The sequence below is a fragment of the Lepeophtheirus salmonis genome, chromosome 9 (assembly GCF_016086655.4).
Source record: "Lepeophtheirus salmonis chromosome 9, UVic_Lsal_1.4, whole genome shotgun sequence".
Classification (NCBI taxonomy): domain Eukaryota; kingdom Metazoa; phylum Arthropoda; class Copepoda; order Siphonostomatoida; family Caligidae; genus Lepeophtheirus; species Lepeophtheirus salmonis.
This window is the reverse complement of record NC_052139.2, coordinates 1,914,004-1,939,156: the sequence shown is the minus strand read 5'-3', so window position 1 is coordinate 1,939,156 and position 25,153 is coordinate 1,914,004. Positions and strand designations below refer to the sequence as shown.

The 25,153-nt window shown below is 33.0% G+C and overlaps 2 protein-coding genes across 10 annotated transcripts; one reads left to right on the top strand and one right to left on the bottom strand.

The window, feature by feature from the left end:
- Positions 1 to 4,894: 4,894 nt before the first annotated feature.
- Positions 4,895 to 9,898, top strand: LOC121123961 (uncharacterized). 9 transcript variants are annotated; one of them, XM_071890873.1, is made up of 7 exons: positions 4,895 to 4,964; positions 5,269 to 5,735; positions 5,997 to 6,094; positions 6,227 to 6,636; positions 6,922 to 7,134; positions 7,875 to 8,393; positions 8,455 to 9,898. In XM_071890873.1, exons 4-7 carry the CDS (start codon positions 6,269 to 6,271, stop codon positions 9,551 to 9,553), a joined length of 2,199 nt encoding a protein of 732 aa, XP_071746974.1. In that variant the 5' UTR covers positions 4,895 to 4,964; positions 5,269 to 5,735; positions 5,997 to 6,094; positions 6,227 to 6,268; the 3' UTR covers positions 9,554 to 9,898. The 9 variants fall into 9 exon arrangements, with proteins under 9 accessions (XP_071746974.1, XP_071746980.1, XP_071746979.1 ...); XM_071890879.1 differs by having other exon boundaries at positions 4,900 to 4,964; positions 5,353 to 5,735; XM_071890878.1 differs by having other exon boundaries at positions 4,942 to 5,029; positions 5,353 to 5,735.
- On the bottom strand, positions 9,623 to 15,562 carry na (sodium leak channel non-selective protein na). The gene is given in 4 exon segments (XM_040719047.2): positions 9,623 to 11,117; positions 11,178 to 11,536; positions 11,538 to 12,005; positions 12,007 to 15,562. Coding segments are annotated over 4 exon segments (5,454 nt in total). The 5' UTR covers positions 15,517 to 15,562; the 3' UTR covers positions 9,623 to 10,000.
- Between the last annotated feature and the right edge of the window lie 9,591 nt (positions 15,563 to 25,153).

Here is a 25,153-nt window from a genome sequence, read left to right as displayed (position 1 = left end):
CCCCATATTTTACAGTTTTTCTTCGAACAAGAGAAAAGCGAAATCTGATGGCTAAAAATGTGAATAATGTTTATGGGTCGGATACTGTAAAGCCAATCACGCGCAATTTTAGTTTCATCGATTCCGTTCTCTTCATTTTGATGTCAAAGATGTACGATGCTCTGGAGGGCCAACTGTCGAATATCTATTATGTAAAAAATACAAAGTTATCCGATTGGGTTCAGCATTGAAGCTAACCATTCGATAGCAAGTACTCAAAATGGGAACCCAGATCTGGTAATTTTGACGCTCTGGAAGACCAATTGTCGAAAATGTGGATAAAATAATGGACATGGTGGAGTCGACCGTCATGTACATAAGCAATGTTTTGATTGGTTTTGAAACATTGATGGAAAAAATATCCATTAACAATAATAAAATTCATTTTACTAAACCTATTATATATCATATGTTCTACACAAATTTAGGATGTATGTACAAATTGCCACTTGTACATGTTGAAATTAATGACTCTATTAAAATTACATGGTGATTATATATTATTGAGTTATAAACTGTGTGCATTAGAACTTTATAATGGGCCACATAATACTTCTATTTTTGTCATTTGTATTAAAATAGTCACAAATAACACTCATTAATATATCAACCCTTCATGGAACATTCCTTATCCCAAGTAAAGTAAATTCTTCATCTCCTTTTCTTGTTGTAACTTGTACAAAATCCCAACTAGTACACACCATACTATACGAACTCCGTGCATATATTTTTTGTCATTGAGGATTGATTCATGAAATATTTTATAAGTAGATCGATCAAGTTCATTAATTTTTACTGAGGGTGTACGTAGATATATATAACTTTTAAACTGAGAGATGTATACTTGTAAATTAGTGGTGCCGGAACAATAGAGGCCATTGGCCTCCAATTGTAAGGAATTTTTATACATTGCACATTAAAAAAAAAAAAAAATTGGACTTGTCTAAGAACATTTGGACAATGTCCAAAGTTTCCAAAAAATTTGTTTTTCCAATTTCTTTGCTATTAAATAAGGGTTTATTTGCTTAAATTTTATCCCTTGCAAAAAATTTGAACTCTAAAATTTTTCAAAAAAGCTTTTTTTTGGTCAACTCTTGCAATAATTAAAAATACAATTCTGTCAAAAATATCAGCCCTCTCTCCCTCCTCCTAAAGAAAATTCCTAATCCCAGACCAATACATTCTACCACCACTGTTGTGTATATAAACATCCAAAATCTGGACTTGGGACGACGAATTTGGATATTATAAAACAGGGCGGTAGTACCCTCTGTTCCCACTTATAGAGCCCATGATCCGTATTTTATAGTAGTTTCTTTGAATATCAAATTTTACTGTGAAAAGATAAATGTGCGAGCCTTTTAACTTTTAAATTTTGTAAGGGATACCTGTGTATCAGAGGTGCCAGAACCATTAGCCTCCTCCGTCCACTTGTGTAGAATTTTATCGATATTGCAATAGAAAAAATTCATCTGAACTAATAAATTTCAAAAATTTAATAATAGTTTCTTTGAAGTCCAGTTTTACTCTGAGTGGGTAAAGGGCAAAGAAAAATATTCGGGACCTATTTTTTCTCTTAAAAAAATAATAATTTAACTTTGAATGTTATTTTTGTATTAAAAAATTATTTTTTCCACTCCTCGTTTGGTACACTGTATGTTTTTTTAAAAAAAAATAAAATAAAATGTGGGTCTATTTTATTTTCTATGTGACTTTTGATCTTTTTTTTAAAAAAAAAAGGTATTTATTAATTTTAAGAAATCCACCTTGAGAGGGTTCCGATTTTTAAGAATCAAGAAAACGGTCGGAGCAGATGCTACCTCCAAAACGTCAGAACCGTAAACAGTTCTCAAAAATGGCACATCAAATACTCCACCCCATGGACCTCTTACTTCCGATGGTCCATTTTGTGTATTCAATTTTTCCCATTAAAAATATTTAGCATTTATGACAATTTATTTGGTATGAGAAGTAGCACCTTTAATTTTTTTTGAATAATTGATATTATATTTTTTTCTCTGTCTCTGTGTTTCAACCGTTTGAAGCAAATAATTAAATAGTAATAAATGTCTAATCTTTCTCATGCTCTTTCGATTTCTCACAAGATAATTTTTTTTTATAAAGGTTTTTTAAATGTTTTACAACCTAATTAAAAGGGGTGTCAATCCTGATAAGAATTAGTTTTCTTCAATGAATCTTCCATTTATGTCCTTTATTAATTAATTTATTTAGTTGTCAATTGGACTGTTTTTTAATATATAATAAAATACTCTTTAGTAAAATAATGTTGTTGGCGGTTGCAAAATAATAAAAGCATGAATTTTGAGCTATTAATATAAAGTTAAACAAAAAGAGTTGAGTAATATCCGTGCTAATATCCTATTCCCCTTGCAATATAATATATCATCAATCATATATTTGTATAATTGATGGGCCAATTAGGAATAATAACATTTTTATAAGTCAAAGAGCAACTCCATAGTTGAATATTCCTGGTCTCAGGGACTTAATAATGAGGTTAGTCAGCTACTATTGATTTTTGGGTTGAGGGATTGAATTATGAGTCATGGGTAATGTGTATGGGCAATACAGAGTGACACGTTAAACGGTGTCCTGCAAAATTATTGTTTTTATTTAGGACTGAATACTGCAGTCCAGTTGAGTCTTGGTCCGGTCCAATACAATCCTACATATCAGTCCTAAAACATATATAGTTGGTCCTTGATGACCTCACTCAACTTTATTTCCTTTTAAAAATATAATAATATGATTCTGAGTAATTTCATAACAAGATAATATTAATATGGTTTGCAATTTCATTGCAATTATAATATATTCGGAAAATCAAACTAGTGAACGATAAAAGACAATCCACCCATGCAGACGCTTCCCTAAAAATTATGGGCCCCCTTCTAATACCCAAAAATAAACCCGGCCCTCAGGTTGTACAGGTAAATTCTGGGCCCCAAAGTAGTTTAAACTCCACTACTGCCGCGTTTTTAAGCATAAAGTGTTCCTTCTTATATAAACACCCCACCCACGGATTGTGCAGGTTAACTGATGGGAGTATATTATGGGATATTACAAGGGGTTTGCGATGCTCAGAGAAGTAGGGTGGAAGAATTAAACTAGGCTTGGTTCCAGCAGTTCGCCTGCACTACCTCTGGGCCTATGTGTACTATAGGATATTAAAAGGGTTCCTTGATTCTTAGGGAAACATCGTTGGAGAAATTTAATCAGCCTCAGGGCCTAGTTCACCTACACAACCTGGGGGTCGTGGTATGTTATAACATTCTTGATGCTTACAAAGGCGTTGATGGTGGAGTTTCAACTGCCAGCAGTTCACCTGTTCAATCCGTGGACCAGGCTTTAATATAGGTAATGAGGGAAATAGAGAACATTTTTTTAGATCGCCTTTTTTTGGAGTTGGTATACTGAAGAGACTGAGTGGATCATCCAATGACTTACACTTATAATTCACAAGGAGCAAACCCTCAGCCTTACTCTTCAACTTCCGACATTTAGGAGTACACGTACTAGTGATTACTTTATACGTAGATGTTCTCTCTTTAAGAATTACATAATAATGATAGGAACTAGAAAACGCCGCTTCTACTTTCCAGGACATGTTTTATGCATCTCCGGTTAACATCAACTTTTCTTTTAATAAGACGGGAGCGTTTTTATTTTGTACTGTCCATTGGAAAAATAATTATAAAATTTGACTAATAGTCCCATAATCATGGGATTGAAAGGGGTGATTGGAATAACTATGTATGATTCATCATTAGAAGGGCACAAAATACTACTACTGCAAAAATTATTTTGCTATAGATCTTTATTTTCTCGGTTGTTATCACGGGCCTGACTAATCATTATTGGAATTTATTAAGTTTTGACTAATCATTCGAGTTCAAGTACAGGGTAAAGCAACAAAATTTCATTTCTTATAATCCTTGGCAATTAGGCTGTATAGTTATTAGTGGAGTAGGCGTGGTTTTATCCTGTAGGCAAGATTCTAAAGTTTTCTTGAAAAAAAAAAAAAATTGCTATCCTGCGAAAGAGAAGTGAGGAACATGAGTTTGCCGTAGAAGCTATATATTGCCAAAAAAGGGTTCAATATAATACTTTATAACATTTTACCAGTTGCAATTTAGCTCCTGAGTTTTTATTGGTGCGACTGATTAAAATCCGTCTAATGTATAAAAAACAAATTTTAAATCCATTTTAAAATTTGAAATTTGCAAAATTATTTGAACACAAATGATTCCATGGATAATCATGGAAGAGAGCTAAAATTAAAACAATCACATCTGTTGTCAATCAAGAATTCTAAATTGGAGTGATTTGTTCATATAATATGTTTGGAACCGGATGGATTTTTGAAAAACCAACATTTTTAAGACCTCTGCGGATTTACCAAAAACTCATTATATAAATAAGTAATCATCCATAACTATATAAAAGCTATTTTGCTAAATAAATTTTACATCTTTTTGCATTAAGCAACTATTCCTTTAAAACCTCTCAATGAATAGTTATTCAAAGAGAAACAAAAAAAAAAAAATTAAAATCACTGGGTATTAAAATACCAAAGTTCGGTTTATTCAACAATGGGGGTATGTCATATATCTGCTTATGACTTCTAAAACTGTGTTAAACAAAACTTTAATTGAGTAAAATCATTATAAAATAACTTGTTTTATTGCCTTTTGGAGAAAGGATATTATATTATATTGGTGGACTCTGAATTAAGTTAAATTTTTTAAAAAGTATTTCGGGCGAGTTCGAGTAATACTCGAGTCCAACACTATTTGTTTATGTTTGAAGATATAAACATTTAGATCTAATAAACAGTTGATTATAATTTTATAAATAAGAAACCTATTTAGAGGCTAGCTTGGAGTCTGTTGTTTCATGAGCAGGTGTGTATTTTCAAGGAAATAAATTATTTGGGGTGGCTCTGCCTTAGTTAAGTCATCCTTCATACGTAGGTCTTTTATATTAGAATGGTATTTATACATTAATATATTAAATTTTATTACCCGTCCATTCATATATTATGTAGAAAATTGGGGCTTCATACTTTTCGTATATAGTTTATATGTTAGTCACTCCTCCAATTTCCTGATGCTATTTCCTGGAGGTACACATCCCTACAATATAATGGCATATTATATTTGTTCCAGTCTTCCTAAACCATAAATATTTTTCTTTTTGCTGTTACAGATCAGTTTGAGTGATAAAAGACAGACATGCCGTACCCATCAACATATGTTTAATATGAACAATAATGATTTCTTTTTATTCCAGCATAAAGAGACAGAAATACCCGCTTTGTAAAACATCATTAGTGACATTTAAAACCTTATAATTCATTCTATTGATGTCGTGAGTCTTCATTGTTTGTTCCTATTGATGAATGGTTTAAATGATGGGAATCTCTACCCACATCTTGACCAGAAATTATCATGAGTGACATAACAATGCGTCAATCAGGATCTCCCAAAGACTCCACTACTAGGGGCCTGCCCATCCTACTCCTGACAATATCCTGCTACTTCTATTGAAAGGAAGTGCTTTTTTACTCCACACAGTGATGGGGGGATTGAAGAAGTAAAAATATGGAAATAAAAAGAGGATGTGGAGTACGCGTACTCTACCTGTGATCCAATGAGTTGATAATAATAACAATGGTGGGTGCTGTTTTTTCCCTCCTGTACGTAGTACTACTACTAATACAACCTGTAGGTTTCAAATTAATGTATAAAAATATATATACACTCTACTTAATACTATACACACACACGTCTGCTCCCTTCTCACTCTTTAACCTCCAAATTGTAGTATAGTTGTACTATGTAGTCAGTAGTAGAATTCCTTCATTCCTCCAATCCCCTCGTCTCCCTCTGCTTATAAACGTACACTAAACACTATTGTTTATTTTTATATTATAGTTTATAGTTCTCCGTGATATATGTATGAATCATACAAGCCTCACCACCACCCCGAATATTATTCATCATTCCTTCAACGGACTATGAGCTAAAAAAAGGTAAGAAACAATTGCCAAATAGTACTAAGTATATTATAACGTATATTTGATATTGATGTTTCGTGTTTGAACAACTGTCACTTGCAAACAATGTATTTATTATTAATTAAAACATCGTGTTTTTGTTTTTAGACGTGCCCATACAACCAATCGCCCTGGAGTTCTTCATTCAAAATGCCCGTGGGAAGCTGTCTTAACGGGAACAAGAGTTGTGAAGATAATTTACAACATCATCCTGAGCATCACTCTGGACAAACGTCACATATACTCAACATGGTTGAGCAATTTGCCTTTATGCAGCATACACTTTTACTACAAATATTTCGACTCCCAACCCCTATTCCCTGTAGTAGTGGGAGTAATCATCATGGGGCAAGTTCTTTTATTGAGAAGAAGGTGAATAATTGTCCAACCTGTGTAGCCTTCTCAGAGCTCTGTTGTCAGAATGAGAGTGGAAGAGCATTATTCTATGAATTTTTGGACGTGAATACAACTAATTATCTATGGGACTGCAAACTCGGTGATGCAATACAGAGTATGAGGTAGAAATATAACGACATGAATATAAGTGTGTAAACGGTTATGTTTTGTGAGAAAATGTGCATTTGTAGGGCTAAGATTGTTATAATGTTAAATTTTCCCTCTGAGAAAGTTTCCATAATTTTTTGCATAAATTTTGCTTTAGTACAGTACTTTTCAACATCTGTGTACCTTAATTTAACAACAATGGGATTGTTGAATTGCATTCACTGCAAAGATGTATATCATGCACTCATTAAAAGCCTTTAGTATTCATTATGACTTAAATCTTAATCTTTTATAATTAGGTATCAAGGCTATATATGCCCAGGAATCCTCGTTACGATGACAAGCTCTTCTAATCTTGAAATCATTATTGATGCATGGAAACGGAGAGTTATTAATTCACCAACAAATACGCGAATAACGCAAGTAGGGCTCTCTGGAGGATGTACCATAAAACCTGTTCTCCAAAGTCATTGTATATCCCTACCAGATATACTTTGTCTCATTTTAGCTAAGTAAGAATTATTTAAATTTATTATGTGCTTTGTATTTAGTCGAGGTAGACGTGAGCCTAAATAATAGTAATTTACTGTAATTTAATGCCTTCGCATGCTATCTGTTTTCACTTTTTTGAAGCAATGTTTAGAGTTTACATTATGATATCATTTTTGTATCTTTTAAAATGGAATCTATTCTTCATAATAGTAATATAGTCTATGAATGAAACATAATTACTTCTTCTTCCTTCTCACAAACAATTTGAGGCACTCCAAGGTACTTTTTTGAATTTTGGGATTGTGTCTCATTGTATTATTCCCTTTTTATGAACTATTTGCAGGAAATAGGTGAAATATTTTCGTCTGATAGATATATTTAATTACTTCTTTTACTGAGTGTACATAAACTATATCAAGCGTGAAGTAATGTATTTAGGTTACATTTATTAGAAATTATTATTCCTCTTTCCAAATTTGATTATGTTGTATATACAAATTTTACAAGTTACAACTCAAAATAAATGAAAGGAATAATATTGAGACCACGTGATGAGAATAATCTTTAGATGCTCTATATATTGACTTTCTTAATAGAAAATAAACAATTAATAAGTATGTACTTATTCTGCGGAACATTATCAAGTACAAGTAGTATACATCGACAATCAATCAATCTATCATTATTTGTTTAAAAAAATTTGTTTTGTATATTTTATTTTTTGCATTATTTTTATTATAACATTGATTTATCTTTTTAGACTTAAAGGATCAAACAAATGTGCAAATATCGACAAATTATGCTCAATTGTTGAGTCAGATTGGGCAGGGTCTTCTCGTACGGAAAATCTTCGAGAAACCATTCATTCAACCCTTGGCCAACTCATCAAACAAAGAAGAGTCTATTATACTGGTAATTCTGGATATTTTCTCGTGGATTCATTGGGAGGGAACAATTCATCTACTTCATTTGGGAATAGGTTAAATCGACTTCGGCATTCGTTACGGATCAGTACATCTCCTCCGTCACGGAAGTGTGTTGAAAATAAAGAATGTCAGACGTCTGAATCTAAATTACATGAAGATGATACGCAAAGTGCTGACACTTCCCTGGAAGAAGGATCAACTTCCTCTATTTCACCTTCTAAACTTAGCAATTTGGAAAGAAGTCAGTCTTTAAGGTTGTCAAAGAAGTCAGTTAAAAGCAGTGAAACAGCCGGAAATTCTTTCTCAAATGAGAATGGCTCTGTGTTATCCTTCAATAAAGGTGGATCTTTGAGGTAAAACAAGATTTTAATTCAACAAATACAATTCAAATATATAAATTATTTCATTTTTCAGACTTTCTAAGAAAGAAATGTCCGTCCTCTCTACTTATCAGAGCAATGAATTAGGTTCAGATTCCCTTGTAAGTGTTGCAAGAGAGTCTCCTAAAATTATGGACAGAAAGAATTCATTCCTTGGAAAGCTTTTTAGTAAAAATAAAATAAAACAAGAAGCAAAACCTGAAATTGGAACTTTTTCGGCACAATTTCCTCCACCAGAACTTTTAGAGTCTACTAATACATATCAGGGTCAACAATCTCCTAATCAAACTTCTTCAAGTCCTCATTTATCAAAGAATGATCGACAGACCTCGCCAATATTTCAAATTAAACAAGAAACGCAACAAGCTCAATTGTATTCAGTAGTCAATAAAGGAATACCACGTGGAAATATACCAGCCAAAGCAGATTCTGTTTACAAGTGTCCTCCCCCACCATTACCGTATCGACCACCTCACCCACCCAATCCTTATAGTTTCAACAACACGCAAATAATTAATGTCAACCAATCAAATGAAAAATCTACGACTTGTGATTCTAACGATAACTCACCTGGGTTCTCTTCTTATAACGATTACCATCAACATTCTCCTAAAAACTATTCTTCATCAGGTTCCTCTTCATCTGGCCCTAGCTCTGTAGAATCTCAACCCCACCTATATAACAGAACACTTGTCGTGATTGAAAAAAGTAATAGTGATTTAGAGCATACATTAAAAAATCGAAACCCATCATCACCTCCTCAACAAATGTTTAATCGTACTAACTCTCATCTAAATCCACACAAACCACCAAGAATTGATACCATTCATAATAATCGGAACTTAACTCAAGAAGTTATTTACGAAGTTGAGTCCGTCATTGGCGAGGAGGAAAGAAGAAGTCCCATTTACTCGACTAATAAAGATGAGAATCCTTGTCATGATGAAGAAAAGGATGTTCTAACAGAAGAAGAAACAATATTTGCTCCCAGAAAAATGGCAACAAAAATGGTTCATGCTTCGACATCATCCGACTACCCCAGCTTGTCGGATCTGAATATCAAAGATATGTCGAATCAAAATTTTAAAAGTCTTACAGCTCAAAAAACTCATGGCTGGATTAAGTTTCAATAGCATTGACACTCTTTTGGAAGTAAATGCTGCAGCTGAAGTACGGAATCGCATTAATGAATCCACTGAAACCATAGATTTTGGTGTTATTTAATCATATTTTTGAATAGAGGAATATATATTTTTTTAAATTTTTTTAACGATGCCTATATTAATTTTAACGTCCTACTGGAAATATATTCACATATTATTAAATCTATCTTGTGTTTAAAGAATTTTAGCATTTTTTTTTTTTCATTTTTTTTTTTTGAAAAATAGAAGAAAGTTTCTTGACCTCACTTTATATTATATTAATTTAAATTGTCGTTATCTTTGTTCTAAAAATAATAAAAAATATTCAATCTTAAATAATACTTCTTTTGTACCTATGTATATAAATATAGTTATACTATATACTGAACATGTAGAGCAGCACTTTTTAAATTTGTAGTATCCATGTAGCTTTTGCAGCTAATACTCCTCATCTGAACTATTGAACTCAATTTGATCCTTCCACCAATTCTTAACGACATCAACACCGTCATTATGTCCCATCAATTCCTCATTTGTTTGCATTGGTTCCAATGGCGGAAGAGTTTTATTTTTTCTTCTTATCAGCAAGTTCCCAGAGGACGGGTTCTCCGTGTCTTGCTCACTAGACATCTTTAAGTTATCATTTGAAGGGTGCAACTTAACTGTCGAATTGTTTAAATTGGTAAAAGTACTTGAAGGCACACCGGAAGTGCTCTCTGTTCTTCTAACTGCTGTTTTTCGAACAGAGTCTTCATCAGATGAAGAGAATGAAGAGGAGAATTTATATTTTCTCACTGGACCTGATGGGGTATCTTCTATATTTGAACCTAAGATTGGGTGGCTTGAAATAGCTGTCGATGAAATTGGTAGTGGCTCGTCAGATGTTCTTCTTGTCCCTAAAGTACCTGGCGTGTCATCATCTGGAACATTAGACGCTCCTTTCTTTGGAGAACTATTTTGTTGACTGTCTTTGTCTTCATCTTCTTCCATTACTTGCCCCAAGGGTTCTTCTTCTTCTAATGGTCTCAATGTTTGAAGCAATGGTTCATTCATGGCTCGAAGACCAGCTATCAAACTCTGCTCCCTCTCTCTCATTTTTTTAAAGCATCCATCTAACCACTTTCGTATTGTTAATTTAGCAACTTCTTCTTCAATAATATATTCAAGTTCTTCTCTAGCTAATAGTTCCTCCAATTGTAATGCCTTTCTAATATCGACTGAACGATAAGATAACATACTAAGAACATCATGAAATGTAACATCATCTCCATTGTGAAGTCTTTCTAATTCGTAGCACATATGTTTAAAAAGAAGCCTATCCTTCTGAGGATCAACTTCTAAACGACCTTTGAGAAGACGTAGTATAAATTTGACTCTTCGGACGGGGATCATGCCTCTTTGATTAACATCGACAATATTCCATGTATTTTGAAAATTTCGAATGTCAGCATAAGATAAAAGTGCATCCTCTTCGTTAGAATAAAAAAGTGAAAAATTTTCCATGATGATAGCTACCAAAAGATTCAGAACAATATATGTTATGATGACATAGAAGCTAGGAATAAAATGATTTTTATAAATTAGTGGTTACCAAATATATCAAGCATACTTATACCTGCAAAAAAAGGCAATAGCAGCCACAAAGTTTCCACAATCATTATCCCAATAATTTGAATCTGGTTTAAGAGTACAATATGGTGGCTCCAACATAGAATCATGAAGTACTCGGTTCCAGTCTTCGCCTGTAACTATTCTAAAAAGCATTGATATCCCATTCATGGCAGTACGAAAATTTGCTTGCCGATTAATTGCTTCTCCATATTTAACAGATCCAAATAAGATAACTCCCACAAGAGCATAGCATGTAATTAAAAGAAACATTCCAAGTATGATAAAAAAACTTTTGTACATAGAGACGAAGACAGTTTGCATCAGCATTTTTAGTGTTGCATGCTTCCCAGTAATTGTAAAAAAATCTCAAAATTATCACAACATATCCAAATGTGAGAGTTAAATTATTTTCCATAGCGTAATTCATTATGATCCACACAACTCCAAATACTGTTACAAATAAATCTCCTCTATTCCGCCGTGACTGCCAATATCCATAAGGAGTGAAGGCAATCATCTTCATGAAAACTTCAATGACAAAACAGATTGTTAGTGCAGAGCTTGCTGTAGATAATCTATCTCGGAGCGTTGTTTTATTTGTATCATCCTCCTCATAAATTACCGTTCCGTTAGAATCTAAATTGATTCGGTCTGGAGCATCGTCTTCTTCTTTCCATTTGACACACAAAAGGAAGCTATTTGTAAGAACTAGAATAGCAATAAATCGCTTGAAATAAAGATGTTGAATTATGTCGTAGATAAAGGCTTGAAATTTCGAATTTTCTGGCTTGGGTGGAACGTGTAGAGGCTGGGCAATTTTTAAACGTTTTTTTTAAATCACTCCACCTCATTTGATCAACTGTAAGCAGGGCTGTACCTTTGTTTTCTCTGTAATTTGCAATTACAACACCCACAAACAGAGTTAGTCCAATCATACTACCTAAAAACACATACATATGTATATATATGGCGTATGCAGGTCCCATCTTTCCGATTATGACATCCCTCAGATCTACCCAGCCTTTGAAAGATAAAACCTCAAATAAAGCTAGCATTGAAGTTCCGATGTTGTCAAAGTTAAATCTTCTTGGATTCATCCAAACACGGGGAACAACCAAACCTGGAGGTGGACAATCCTCTTTTGGAGGGATATTCATCTTAGTTACATATACATCCGCTCGAAATATACCCACACATTTGGATCGTTCCTTTATATATGAGTCGTTGCATGCAGCGAATTTCATACCGAATAAGTGGACCCCATAGTTGGCGAACACAAAGATTAAAACAATTAAAAGAACCCCGACCAAAACTATCTCTTTAAATCCACGACAAAGTTCACAAACTACTTTTCTCATATGTGGAACAAGTATAAATATTCGTAAAGGTCGAAAGCATCGAAGAAGCATAAGTAACTGAGCCGATGAATTAGCAGGTATTTTTTCGGGCATCCAACATACCCAAACCAAACTTACAAAGAAAATGGATAAATCCAATATTCCACTAACATCTTTGATAAGAGCCTTTGGTGTAAATATCATGCCCTCTGCCAAGACTTTTAAGGTTAATTCTCCTCCCATTGCTATAACAAAAACATAATCCATTATCTGAAGAATCTTTGTATCCATTACTCTATAGTTAGGCCTTTCAAACATCATGGATATCGTTGTTAGTGTCGTAATGAATATCATTGTCCAGTCTAAATAAGTAACTAATCCGAGTAAAGAATGGAATGTTTTGAATTTAACTTGTCTACTCTTTCCTCCAATGGCTTCTTTTAACTTCCCGTCGTAGCGTGCGTTTACAATTGCTTGACATACTTTTCTAAATGTCGATTCTCGAGGTACTGCAAATAATGGTCTATCAAAGTACGGATGATTTTCTCTTAGGTCCTCCTCTTTTTGATTTCTTCGCATTTCAGCTTGTTGCTTCTTAGCATGTAATAACTTGATGTCCATATTTTGTGGCCTTGCACTTGTATTCACTACTGAATTAAGTCCCGGAACAAATCCATTCTCTTTGACATTCTCATTCAATCTATATGTACCACCCCGCTTATGAAATAACTGAGAGCCTCCTCGAATGGATCTTCGAACAGACCATAATATATTTGATATAGACGATTTTTTGATGGACGAACTTTTTTGAATTTTTCTTGTAGGTGATGAAATGAGTCCAGTATTTCCAATCTTTCTATATCTCAAGTGAGTTCCATCACTTCCTCCTGGATGACTTATAGTATCGTTGTTATTATTTTGTGCCACCGAATTCTCTTCATCAGCATCATCCTGCGCCTCATCTGCTTCATATACGAATTTAGAAACAAAACTGTCTCTTACTTTTGGAGTGGCAAAATCTGAAGGGATTCTATGCAGCCGCGTCATTAATGGACGCTCTGGAAACTTTTCAAAAACTTTCAACCGAAGAGGCAAATCTTCTTTGATGTCTGACGATTCTTCTCTTACTTTGAGTTGCTTTACTTTTTTTGATTCTTCATCCAATTCAAGATTGTCAAGAATAACGGCAACAAAGAGTGACATGACAATCAATGTAACAAAAAGATGGTACAGAATGAAATAAATAGCAACGACAAATGTTAAGCTTGGATTTACTCTCTCCATTGTTTTGCTCATCACTTCCGGCCAGGCTTCTTGTGTTAGAATTTGAAACATGGACATAAATGCAAATGGAAAAGTTTCAAATTTGTCTAGATTTGGCAAAAAACAAAATAACTGCATTGACATAGAGCTTGTGATAACCAGCAGACACATTGTAAATATTATGAGAGATCCCAACTTTCTTCCTGGGCCAAAGATTTTATAAACAAAATCTTCTAGCATTGGTGACGCTTTTATCAAACGAATCACTCTCAACACCTGAAAAATGGATATCCAGCTAAGAAATAATCCCCTGATAGGGAGAATGTGAATAGTTGTAAAAACAGCCAGAAGGAGTTCAAATTTATGAATAGTTCTTTGTATGTATCCTTTGAAGCTGAGGCAAAACACTTTGAAGATAACTTCCAAGTCATAGAATAAAGTAAATCCGAATTCCAGAATTTTTTGGTTGGAAAAAAAATATTCACGTGGTCTTTGGTCTCGAGTGTGTTGAAAGCTGATACTTGCTGTCACAATTGCATTGGCAAGAGTAATCAACATTACAAAAATGTGATAGGCTGGTGAGCGTAATACTTTTGAGAATATCTCAGGTGCATATCCCTCGTGGCTATTTTCTTGAACAGTTACCAGCTTCCATGCTTTTTGATCTCCTTCAAGAACCTGTTGTCTCCTGGGATCTTGAGAGGATGATGCAATTCTTTCCCTGTCACTCCATGTTTCTTGAAACTGAACACGAATCTCGTTAAAAGTCTCTGTGATCACTGCAATAAAAACATTTTTCACCATCCAAGCTAAAAAAAATATCATTGTCGTAAAATAAAAAGCTGCTTTCCAATTTTGTGCTGCATCACTGGCCCTATACATAATATAGACCCATCCTTCTTGACTTGCAGCTTGATAAACAGTAAACACTGACGTTGCAAATTCTCCAAACCCAGTGAAGCCCGTTTTAACTTTCCCTAAAGGACTTAATTTCATACAATGGAAGCCCTTTGGACATTTGTGACCAGAGCCATCGTGAGGATTACAGTAGGAATCTGGGATTGTAAGATCATTCAGTGTCACATCTTCTGCTTGTGTAACAGTATTTCTTACACAATGATTATTGATTTCTCCAAAGAATTGTACTCCGAGTAAACCGTAGAGAGACATAAAAAACAGGAAAAATATTGTGACATTATAAATCTGATGGGAAGACCTTTTAAATATTTGATTTACACGAGCTTTTGGCATTGAAAACTTAAGAAATACACGTATGAATCGAATCATGATGAGAGGACGAGCAGCTCGCAGCATTGAGAGAGGTGAATACCTTGGAACCAAAGAAAACATTTCAAATGATTGAAGTATGACTGAAATAACTATGAAGAACAGCATCATAGAATCAAATTGACACCATCGACTCTTAATATAAGGTTTTTTGCCTCCGGATGATGTAAAAAGACCTCGACTATGGATTTTAGTTACCATCTCAATAGTGAACACTAGAACACAGATAAGGTCGGCAGTGTAGGTTACGTAAAATAAAAAAGGATAGTTGTAAAATGTTTTTGGTGTGTTGAGACTAACGGAAACGAGACTGACAAGGGATAGTGTTCTAAAGATTTGCCGAGCAAAGGATGTATTTGTCCAAAGAATTTCAGAGCCTTCATTGATAGTATCATCCGCGCCATAATCCGCGATGGTCGTTGGATCTCCTGAACAGCTTTGTTTTCGTGCTAGCATTTTGTCTATATTTCTTTTTACATGAAGATGTAAAACACTGTGGAACGGTACTAATTTTATAAGAGAAAGGGCCCAAATAATATGAGAAAGCACAAATCTTCGCTTAAAAGCACGCTGCCTTGATACTCCTCTGTTTATATTCTATGTTGGCTCTATGTAGAAAGGCCTTGGTATAAGACATTGCTCTATCTTAATTTCGAGCATTAAAGAAAATACATTGATCTGTACGCTATTATGCAAACCTATGATATGACTGATGTTTATTTTATATTATTCTATTTCTGATCTTGAATTTTGTAATACAGCATAATATACTAGGTTGTGTTTCAATATAACTTTTTTTCGTCAATTATAGCAAGTATTTAAAACTTATATCTTATAATATGATTCTTTTTATATCTAAAAACAAATTCATAATGGTTTTTAACACCAAAAATTGACTGTAAACTTTAACAAATGTATATTGGTCTTTTATTATATTATTTGAATATATCTTATTAATTATCCATCAAATGTATTCCTACGCTTTTGACAAAATATGACATTCATACTTAAGGCAGGTTACCACATCTATCGTGCGTCTACACGTTTAAGTGTATATATAGGTATATAAATACATATTATATAAATGATATAGGGAAAAGAGTTGCTCAAAAATATATATATATATATATATATACTTTATATTATACATTTAGACGTGTACACAAACGATAGATGTGATCAGTCATGGATTAGAAATCCATGGATAAGTCTGTAACAATAAAAAGAAATACTACAATAGTTGCGTGACTTAAATAGAAAAGTACCGTCTTTTTTTAAATAGTAAAATTTTATCTTACGTTCATTTCTTAATTTTAATGTTTAACAACAAATCTGTGAGGTATTTTAGCAGCTTTAGAATCATCATTTGATTTGATTGCAATTTATATTAATCCTCTAATTATTTTATATTTAAAAAAAAAATGTTATATTAAAGGAATAAGAAGTTTATCTGACTTTAAACCATTCAATAAGAAATAATATTATGAAAAAATATTTTCATTTAAAGTAAGATTTTATATTAGAGTAATTTTTTCAAAAAATTTCAACAAACTTTAGCCCCATCAAATGTGAGTAAAATATTATCCATCATTAAATTTAAAAGTATTATTTGTTGATATTAGAAAATTCAAATTTAATTCTTGAAATATAAATACTAATTTTTCTGGATATGTGTATAACAAAATGAGTAGCGATCCACTTCACCTCCAATTTTATTTCTCAAACCACGGTTGGTCTACAAGTATAACCATCTCTTCCCTTGATATTTCAAAGAACACAATCTCACAACATTTTTCACATGAAAATACCTTAAATATACCTTTACAATCCCCTCGAATAGCTAATTGTCTGAATAACTCGAAAGAAACGATATCCCACTCTCTTACTCAGATTATATATTATTAGCATCTCTTCGATTAGCTTGGCAAGGTTATAAATCTTTATTATGAAAAGGTTGCAATCATTTAGTTTCAATTTTTCGCATAGGCTGACAAAAATTTATATATAGAAAGATAAACTATCACATATAGATCAGGGATTATCAAGGTGGCCTCCGGGCCATATCCGGCCCTGAAAATTAAAAATATATGGATTCGATATTAGTATAATAAGCCTGAATTGTATTTTTATGGTAAGACTGAAACCGCCTTTATATAAACCAACATTGTCTACACACTAAATTATTCACTAGGGGCATTGATTCAGCTACCGATTTCAGTGTTACCTGGTTTGATCCTATTTACATTTGGGATCTTGTTTTTGGAAAAAAAAGTCCAAAAATTACAATTTAATCACTGTCTTAGGTGACATGTGTATTTACGAGGTTTCGGACTCAATCATGCAGTTAAGTCTAATTATCTTAAGCTTGAACAAAGTTTTCTCAAGTTTTTGAATTAATGCTTGCGTGAGATTTTGAGATCTCATGTCAATTTACTATATAAAAATATGGGAAAATTCATTTACAAAAAATAAAGATTAATCTTCCAACGGTATCTCCCAACGGGATGGAGATGGCGTTGTCTCTAAAGAAACCGATATCTGAGCCTTCTTAGAGTAGTCAATTACATGAAAGGCAAACTCGTCTAGCAAAACAGCAGAGAGTCATAGATACAGCAAAGAAAATAATATTCTAGCTTATTTTGAGACATAACCTCAGCAGTCTTTTCTTGTAATCTTTAAAATTATTACTTAACCCTCAATTTTTTTGATGTTATCTCATAAGAAGTAGAAACAGAAAAAGTCATAAAAACCTATTTAAATCAGCAAAAATTCGACCAATGTTATCGCTCTTCTAACATTATTAGTGCGCTTCCACTCGTTATTTAAAACAATGAGCGTTCTCCCACACAAGTATTTTGAGCAGCGCTCAATTGAGCAAATTTCAATTGATTTATTATCTGTTCAATATTTTTATACATGAAACTACAGTGTTTCCAATTCATAAGTCTGTTTAGATAATATGTTTCTTTTCGACCCTTCTGTTATTGCCTACAAAACTTTTTTGAACAGTTTATTGAAAAATGAAATTACAAAAAACAATGTCAATTTAAGAAGAAAAAATAAAGGCAGGTGTTTGCAAAGTTGGCCTTTTGCTGCTAAGTTTTTAACTTTTTCACATTCATTAGTCTTTGACAGGAAGTTGAAACAAAGGAGTTATAATTTATTATCGTGAGTGAATGGTAATTGACTATTGTTTTTTTCAATTAGTCAACAAAGATATATTTCAAAAGGTTAATATAATTGATCTGTATCATATTAAAAGTCAATTAAATAGATGTACTAAGGTCACTTGTTAGACAAAAAACAAACAATTGCTCTAAAAGGGACCGTGAGTAGATAATTCGCCGAAAGACATTTGTCTAAAAAAATATATATATATATATATATATGCGTATTTTAATGCAATATTCATTATAACGTAGTAACATATATTTGTCCCATTTGTATTTTTCCAACTGAAGGTACTTTTTGATACGTTGAAGAAAAAAGTTATATTTGCTAAGAATTTTGAATGAGTGATGAAAATCGGTTGCCCGCTTTTTTGGAGTTGCCAAAATGAAGCTCTTAGCTTCCTTTTCTTCTACATACAAGCTATCATTGATGTATATGAAATCGGATGGAACATATGAGTGAGCTCATAAAAGACGGAGAGTTACCCTCAGGATTTGATGCGGAGTTACTCATTCTGTCAAAAAAGTACCGGGAATTGTTTAATAAAGCACAAATTTCACATTTAATGGTTAAAATTTATTTTGTCGTCTTCAAAATAATCTCCATGGGATAACCTTTTCAAAGAGACAATATACTTAAAGTGTATAGGACTAGATGACTAGGGATGAAGAAAATAAAATAATATATAGGCTGGAAAGACCAACTAATCGGTCCTTAGGACCGTTGAATGGTAAAAGAGATCGGGCCGATATAAAAAGACTAAAAAGACAGATTAGTTAATCAGTCTTAGAACCAATTCAACTCAAGTAGGAAATTCTTATAAATAGTATTAGTACAGATTGTATTTGAGTAAGAGCGCGAGAAGAAGGCTGGAGTGAGACATATGGTAGTACTGAATTAAAACCCTTAATTATATCTGCTGCTTGTTATATGATTTTAAGAGGAGAATATGAATTACTGGTATAAAGAGTAGATCCGTTTATATTTAAAATATCATTAATGTAGGAAAGTATTTAAATTACATCTCAATTCATACATATTTATGCATTTGAAAATAATTTACAACAAAAATAAGCGATAATTCTTCATATTTTAGAGGCAAATCTTGACACCCAAACAACTTATTAAATAATGATCAAAAAAGAAGAGAGAGCACGTGAATCAACTGTTTTTCCTTTTCTAATCGCTATACTTAGTTTTTTCTTAACACCGATCCCTTCTAAAAGTATTGGTCAATTACCCAAACTATAAAATAAAAGGTATTTTATTTATGTTATGTAACCTATCCTATATGAATTGGTTTGTGACCATCAACCCCGTCCTCATCAAATCCAAAGAGTCATTGATGTACTCATCGTTCATGAATGAAAGGAATTTTATTCCGTAAAAGAGTAAAGGAATACAATATACTCATAAAAAATGGCACCTAAAACAATCATATCTTATCTTATGTATTGACTTACTCTTGAAGTTATCGTCTACTGAATCCTTCTCTTTTAATAATTTTTCTTTGAGTATATATTGTACTATAAATAGGCTGTTTGCCATATATGTGCATAGTAGAGATTAGTGTTATTTCGGTCCTTATTTACTCAGTGCAATCCAGTGCAGTCTAAGGACCAGTACTTAAGACTGTAGGCCAAAACAAAAACAAGAAATAATGTTGAGTGATGTCATCAAGGACCGAACTTTATTTTTAGGAACTATATGCAGGATTGAACTGGACCGGACGAAGGACTGACACAATACTTGTAGTAGTATTGTAAATAAATATCCCAAATGCATGTTTGTAAACACAAAATCTATATACGTCGCGATGGAGGTAACAAGAACCATCATAGGTAATTTAATGCACGCCGGGAGGACCACCTCAGACATCATGAAGGCCTTAAACGTCAGCAAGGCCACAGTCTGTCGGGTCAGAAATCGTTTATTTGATGGGGAAACAATAATGACAATCCCAAGAGTGGAAGACCCACCAAAGTGAACCCTGAAGATATCGTGTAGCCTTTAAAGTCAACTCAACGATGAAGATATAAGAGTACGCCAAGAAGAAGAAGATGGATCTGGTGGTAGGCTTTGAAAGGCTGACAACAACATCAGGACAGTGACCAATACCAACTATCCGACCTCTGTTATTATGTTTTGGGTTGTGGCATCAACTGGGGGAAAAATGCCCCCAATTTTGTTTCCTGTTGGATACCGGTTACCTGCAACTGACTACATGATGGTGTTGAAGAAAAATGTGGTCCCATAGATCACCAAGACCAAGAAGAAGTCAAACAAGGCCAAGTACGTATTTCAGTTAAACAGGACTCCGGCCCATACTGCTAATATTGTATTAGAGTGGATGGGTAGTAACGTGAACTTCTGGTCCAAGAACCTTTGGCCACCTCAGGGCCTCTGAGTCAACTGGATTACTCAATTTGCTTTTTAATAGATTTTTTTTTGTCAGGAGGAAATAATTTTATGCTGAAAATAGGGGTAGGTAATTTTTTTCCTTATAACAAAAGGGCATAGGGGCAAATTTTGCAGCAGTGCAAAAAAATTAATATTTGGAATTTGTTTCCAAAAAAGTTTTTTTCTGAGAAATTGAGTTTTTCAATTTTTTTTTGAAAAATAGCTTTTTTTTTGTCATTAGCTATGGATCTTTGTCTTTTTTTTCCGAATATTTAATATTGGAAATGTAATTATTAAGTTTTTTTTTCAAAAATTAAATCTTATGTAAATACTTGTAGATTTATGAATAATTTTTGTGAATAACTAAGGATTTTTAAATTAAAAAAAAAAATTATATTTGAAATATAGGAATTCTTGTTTTTTACTAGAAAATTTAATATTAATTATATATATAATTTCCTGAGACTAGCTAGAGATTTTAAAATTTATCTCCAAAAACTTTAATATTTGAATTTTTTTCCAAAAAAACTTAATTTTTGAAAATATATATAGGTCTTTAAAATTGTTTTCCTATTTATTTTTTTTGTAAATAGTAGATTTTTGTATTTTTTGTAAATAGTGGTAGATTTTTGTATTTTTTTATCAAAAATAATTATAATTTTACATAGAACTATTCAAAATTTTCAAAAAATATTTATTTTTCAATATAAATAATTGATACAACCGTTGTTTAACTTTTCATACATCTACAAGCTTTCTAATGAGATTTTCTCCTTCCAACTAAGTTTGAACTACTTTCAATTGATTGATTGATACCTTTTCCCATTTTTTTTGTTTAGACACATCAGTGTTTAAAGTTCTCTTCCCTTCATTTTTTATTTAAAATAATAATATTTTAGCTATATCCTAAGATAAATTTAGTGTTTTAACAATATTGTATGTATAGTAGCTTTTCAAGAAATTTAATCAATTTATACGTCGCTAAAAATAATAGAAATGTTAAGATGGGTTATCACATCCATCATGCGTGTAGATGCCTGGCATACTATAACCTACAAACGTAAACAATGATCCCTTTCAAAATAAAGAGGTTTTGTGATTTAAAAATGTCTCTTATTTTGGGAAAGGAAAATGCGACGTTAGTAATTTATGATTTATCATGAAATACTTCCTCTAACAAACAAAAGGAATTTTTAAATCACAAAACCTTTTTATTTTAATAGAGACGGAGTTTTTGAGGTTTGAACGTAGAGATTGGGGAAACAAAACTAGTAGTTGAATAACTAAATTTTAAAAACTTGATTGTTATGGAATCAGGAAAAAATAACTCAAAATCAATTAGTGATATGTTTCAATATTATGCGCAAGCTATGACGCACCTCTCGGGCAAATGTGGCACTTATGCAGATGACTTTCTTGTTATATAATTTTTTCAAACCTGCAATAGTTGAAAAAATAAAAAAGGAATCAATTGACGAATTTGTTGATCCAAAATATTTGGAAAAAGGCACGGAGCCCTCCTTAGAATATACGGCTGGACCGACAACATAACACTCGTTCGAATTCTGGGGGTCGGTGAGACGTTCGATCGCTATGTAAGGAGGTAATTTTAAGGCCTTAAAGCTCATACAGACAAAGTTCCCAGGCCACATCATGGTGTTTGGGGTAGTTAGCTCCGAAGGCCACGGCATGCCTACTCTTGCCTTCCCATAAGGCCTCAAAGTGAACACTCATACTTACTCATACTATGACACGAACCCAAGTGAAGCCCTGGATTGACATGGTTGTCAATGAGAGGCCTTACATGTGGTAGTAGGACATAGCTCCCTGCCACACCTGGATAAAAAGTTTCAAATAACTCAAAGACAATTTTGTTGGGTTAATCTCGCCGGAGTTTTCGCCTCCAAACTCACTCGATCCGAAGGATCTTTTTTGTGTGGGGTACGATTGAAAGACAAGCCAAACGATTCCTTGGCAAAATTATCAGTCAGATGAAGAAGTAATTCCTGGATTTGCCAAAGGACTAACAGGTGAAGGCCTGCTCGCGCTTTCATCCTAGTATCGAGACTGTAATTGGGGATAGAGGGAATTTTATTCAATAAAATATATCATAATTCATCAAGCTCTCAGAATCTGGTTTATGTTTTTAATCTGACAAATGGTTGGAGAGAAAATTACTTTTCGCAGCACATTTAGCTGGTGCACCCAGTTTAGCTGTATTTTTATTCAATATCATTTACAGACAATAATAGCCTCGACACGGCGGTGAACAGATTGCAGCTCTTGGCGAGGAAGGTCATGCCCATGGGTTACCATGCTGTCATGATAGAAGCTCGTAGGGAATTCAAATTAAGATAAGAGGTGCGTGAGACATTTTTCTTTAGACACCTCAAACTGCAAAAACAAGGGGGGCTGAGGTCATGGCTCGAAAAGGGCCACAAGGAGGCAGGCCAGAAGTAATTTATATTGTTACTGGACTTCTTGATGAAGATACAGACGTTACTGTTTTTTTTTTGTTTTTGCTCCGATATTTTTACACTTAGAGACATGGTAAACTTGTTTGTGTTTATTTCAGTTCTCGTTTGGTTACGTAATGAAGACTTATTAAAATTATCGGGGATACAATTGTAATTAAGTAGTGCAGAAAGTTTTGGGTACCCACTCTCTATAAACCTGTACACGGATAATAGATGTGGCGTATCTTTTAAAAATAAAGCATTTTCCCTTCAAATGGGTTAAATCTTTGTTAAAAGATCAAAGTTTTTATATAATATTCCCATTTACTTGAGTTTCTTCTAAATGTGATGCTCAAGATGACTCAATAACTCAAACTTTTTTAATGTAAAAAAATTCTTTTATTATGTAATGCATATATATTCATAGTATGTAAAGTATTAAAGAAGTATTTAATATTCTTTAGAAACATGCATTGTAGAATTTACTTTGTTAAGCATTCATTTTTGAAAGAAAGTTATGTTGTGTTGCCGCATATATTCAAAATATAATACACATTTCAACAAAATTTTTTGAGAAATATAAGTATGTGTAATCATTTTATTAAATACAGAGGGTAATGTTTCGTTGTTGATATAATTCGAGTTCTTTTCTAGACTTGTCCATGACAAAGCTATTGACCATGGAGCAAAACGATGACCATGTGATCATTTTTTATCCGAACTGAATTGGCCAATAGACTACCTTTTTATCTACTAGGAAATTAACTAACCAAGAAATCCTTTGAGTTACTCACTGTTTTTGATGAGCAGACTCACGCGTAGTTACTCAATACATAGATGATCGATGTTCTTTCCTCAAAAATGTAAGAATAATAATAAAAGCTTGAAAAAAAAAAAAACTAAAAATATGACGTCATGACTGATAATGCAGGGAGTGCATTAACCTCTATTAGGCTAGGTAGCCTTATAGTAAAAATTAGGCCAGGTGGTCTAGCCTTAGCTACACACGGTCGATACTACATGCAAAATGCCTCCGAGATTTTATTAATTCCACTACAATAGAACGACGTAGCTCAATGGACAACGCGCTCTGGGGAGTTATTCTCTTGAACTTAATATGCGTAGGTTCACATCTCGGTCCTTCCTAGAGGAATAAATATAAGAACAATTCCTAGGTCCGATGGAGTAACTTATAATTAATCAGTGCAGCTTCATCTGTCCAATTAAAGTAACGCTGACAAAATACAAAAAATATTACAAATTGTTATTTCTTACATAATATATGTATGATGTACATCAGTTTACCTTGTATTTATACAAGTTCAATGTATCATACCAAACGCCTGCAAGATTTCATTCAAACCCAAATTGGTTTTTGCAAAAAAAATTAAAAAAAACACAGATCTTTCACTCAATTCTGTCAATGTGGATTCAAGATATAAGGAAGCAAGGGTGGATGTTATTATGAATACCCAGGAGTAAAATTTTGTTTTATTAATTTAGATTTTCTTCACTATCCTGTATAACAGCTTTAACTATGTGTCTAATGATATGTGATATTTCACCCACTCCTTGGTAATGTCAGTCCTGAAGAATTCCATATTTTGATGACAGCCCCATAATATATGTATAATTTAATTTAGAAGATTTTGTTAAAGTGGAAATTCTTTCACCTTTCAAACCCATTTTCATTCGACATCAGGTGATGGTCCTATATACTGACAAAAGAATTGAGACCGAGTTCCTCATGATTTTTTTTTATTATTGTGATCTCGGTCAAATTGAGGTGAGTGGTATGTCTCATCATGCTGAAGCGATCCTTCTAGGATACTGATGAAGTTAGCTTTTTTTTTTTTTTTATGTCCACCACTGTCTAAGAACATTCCGTTATTAATCCAGCATTTTTAGCATATTGTATGTACCAAATAGAGCGGACATACACTCTTACAATATGGTAAATATATTTTGACCCAAATGTACTTCATAAAGATCGTGGGTTTAAACCTTGCTGCTCTAATTTCTCGTCAGATTTTGGTCAAACTTTCGAAAAAATACGTTATTGATTC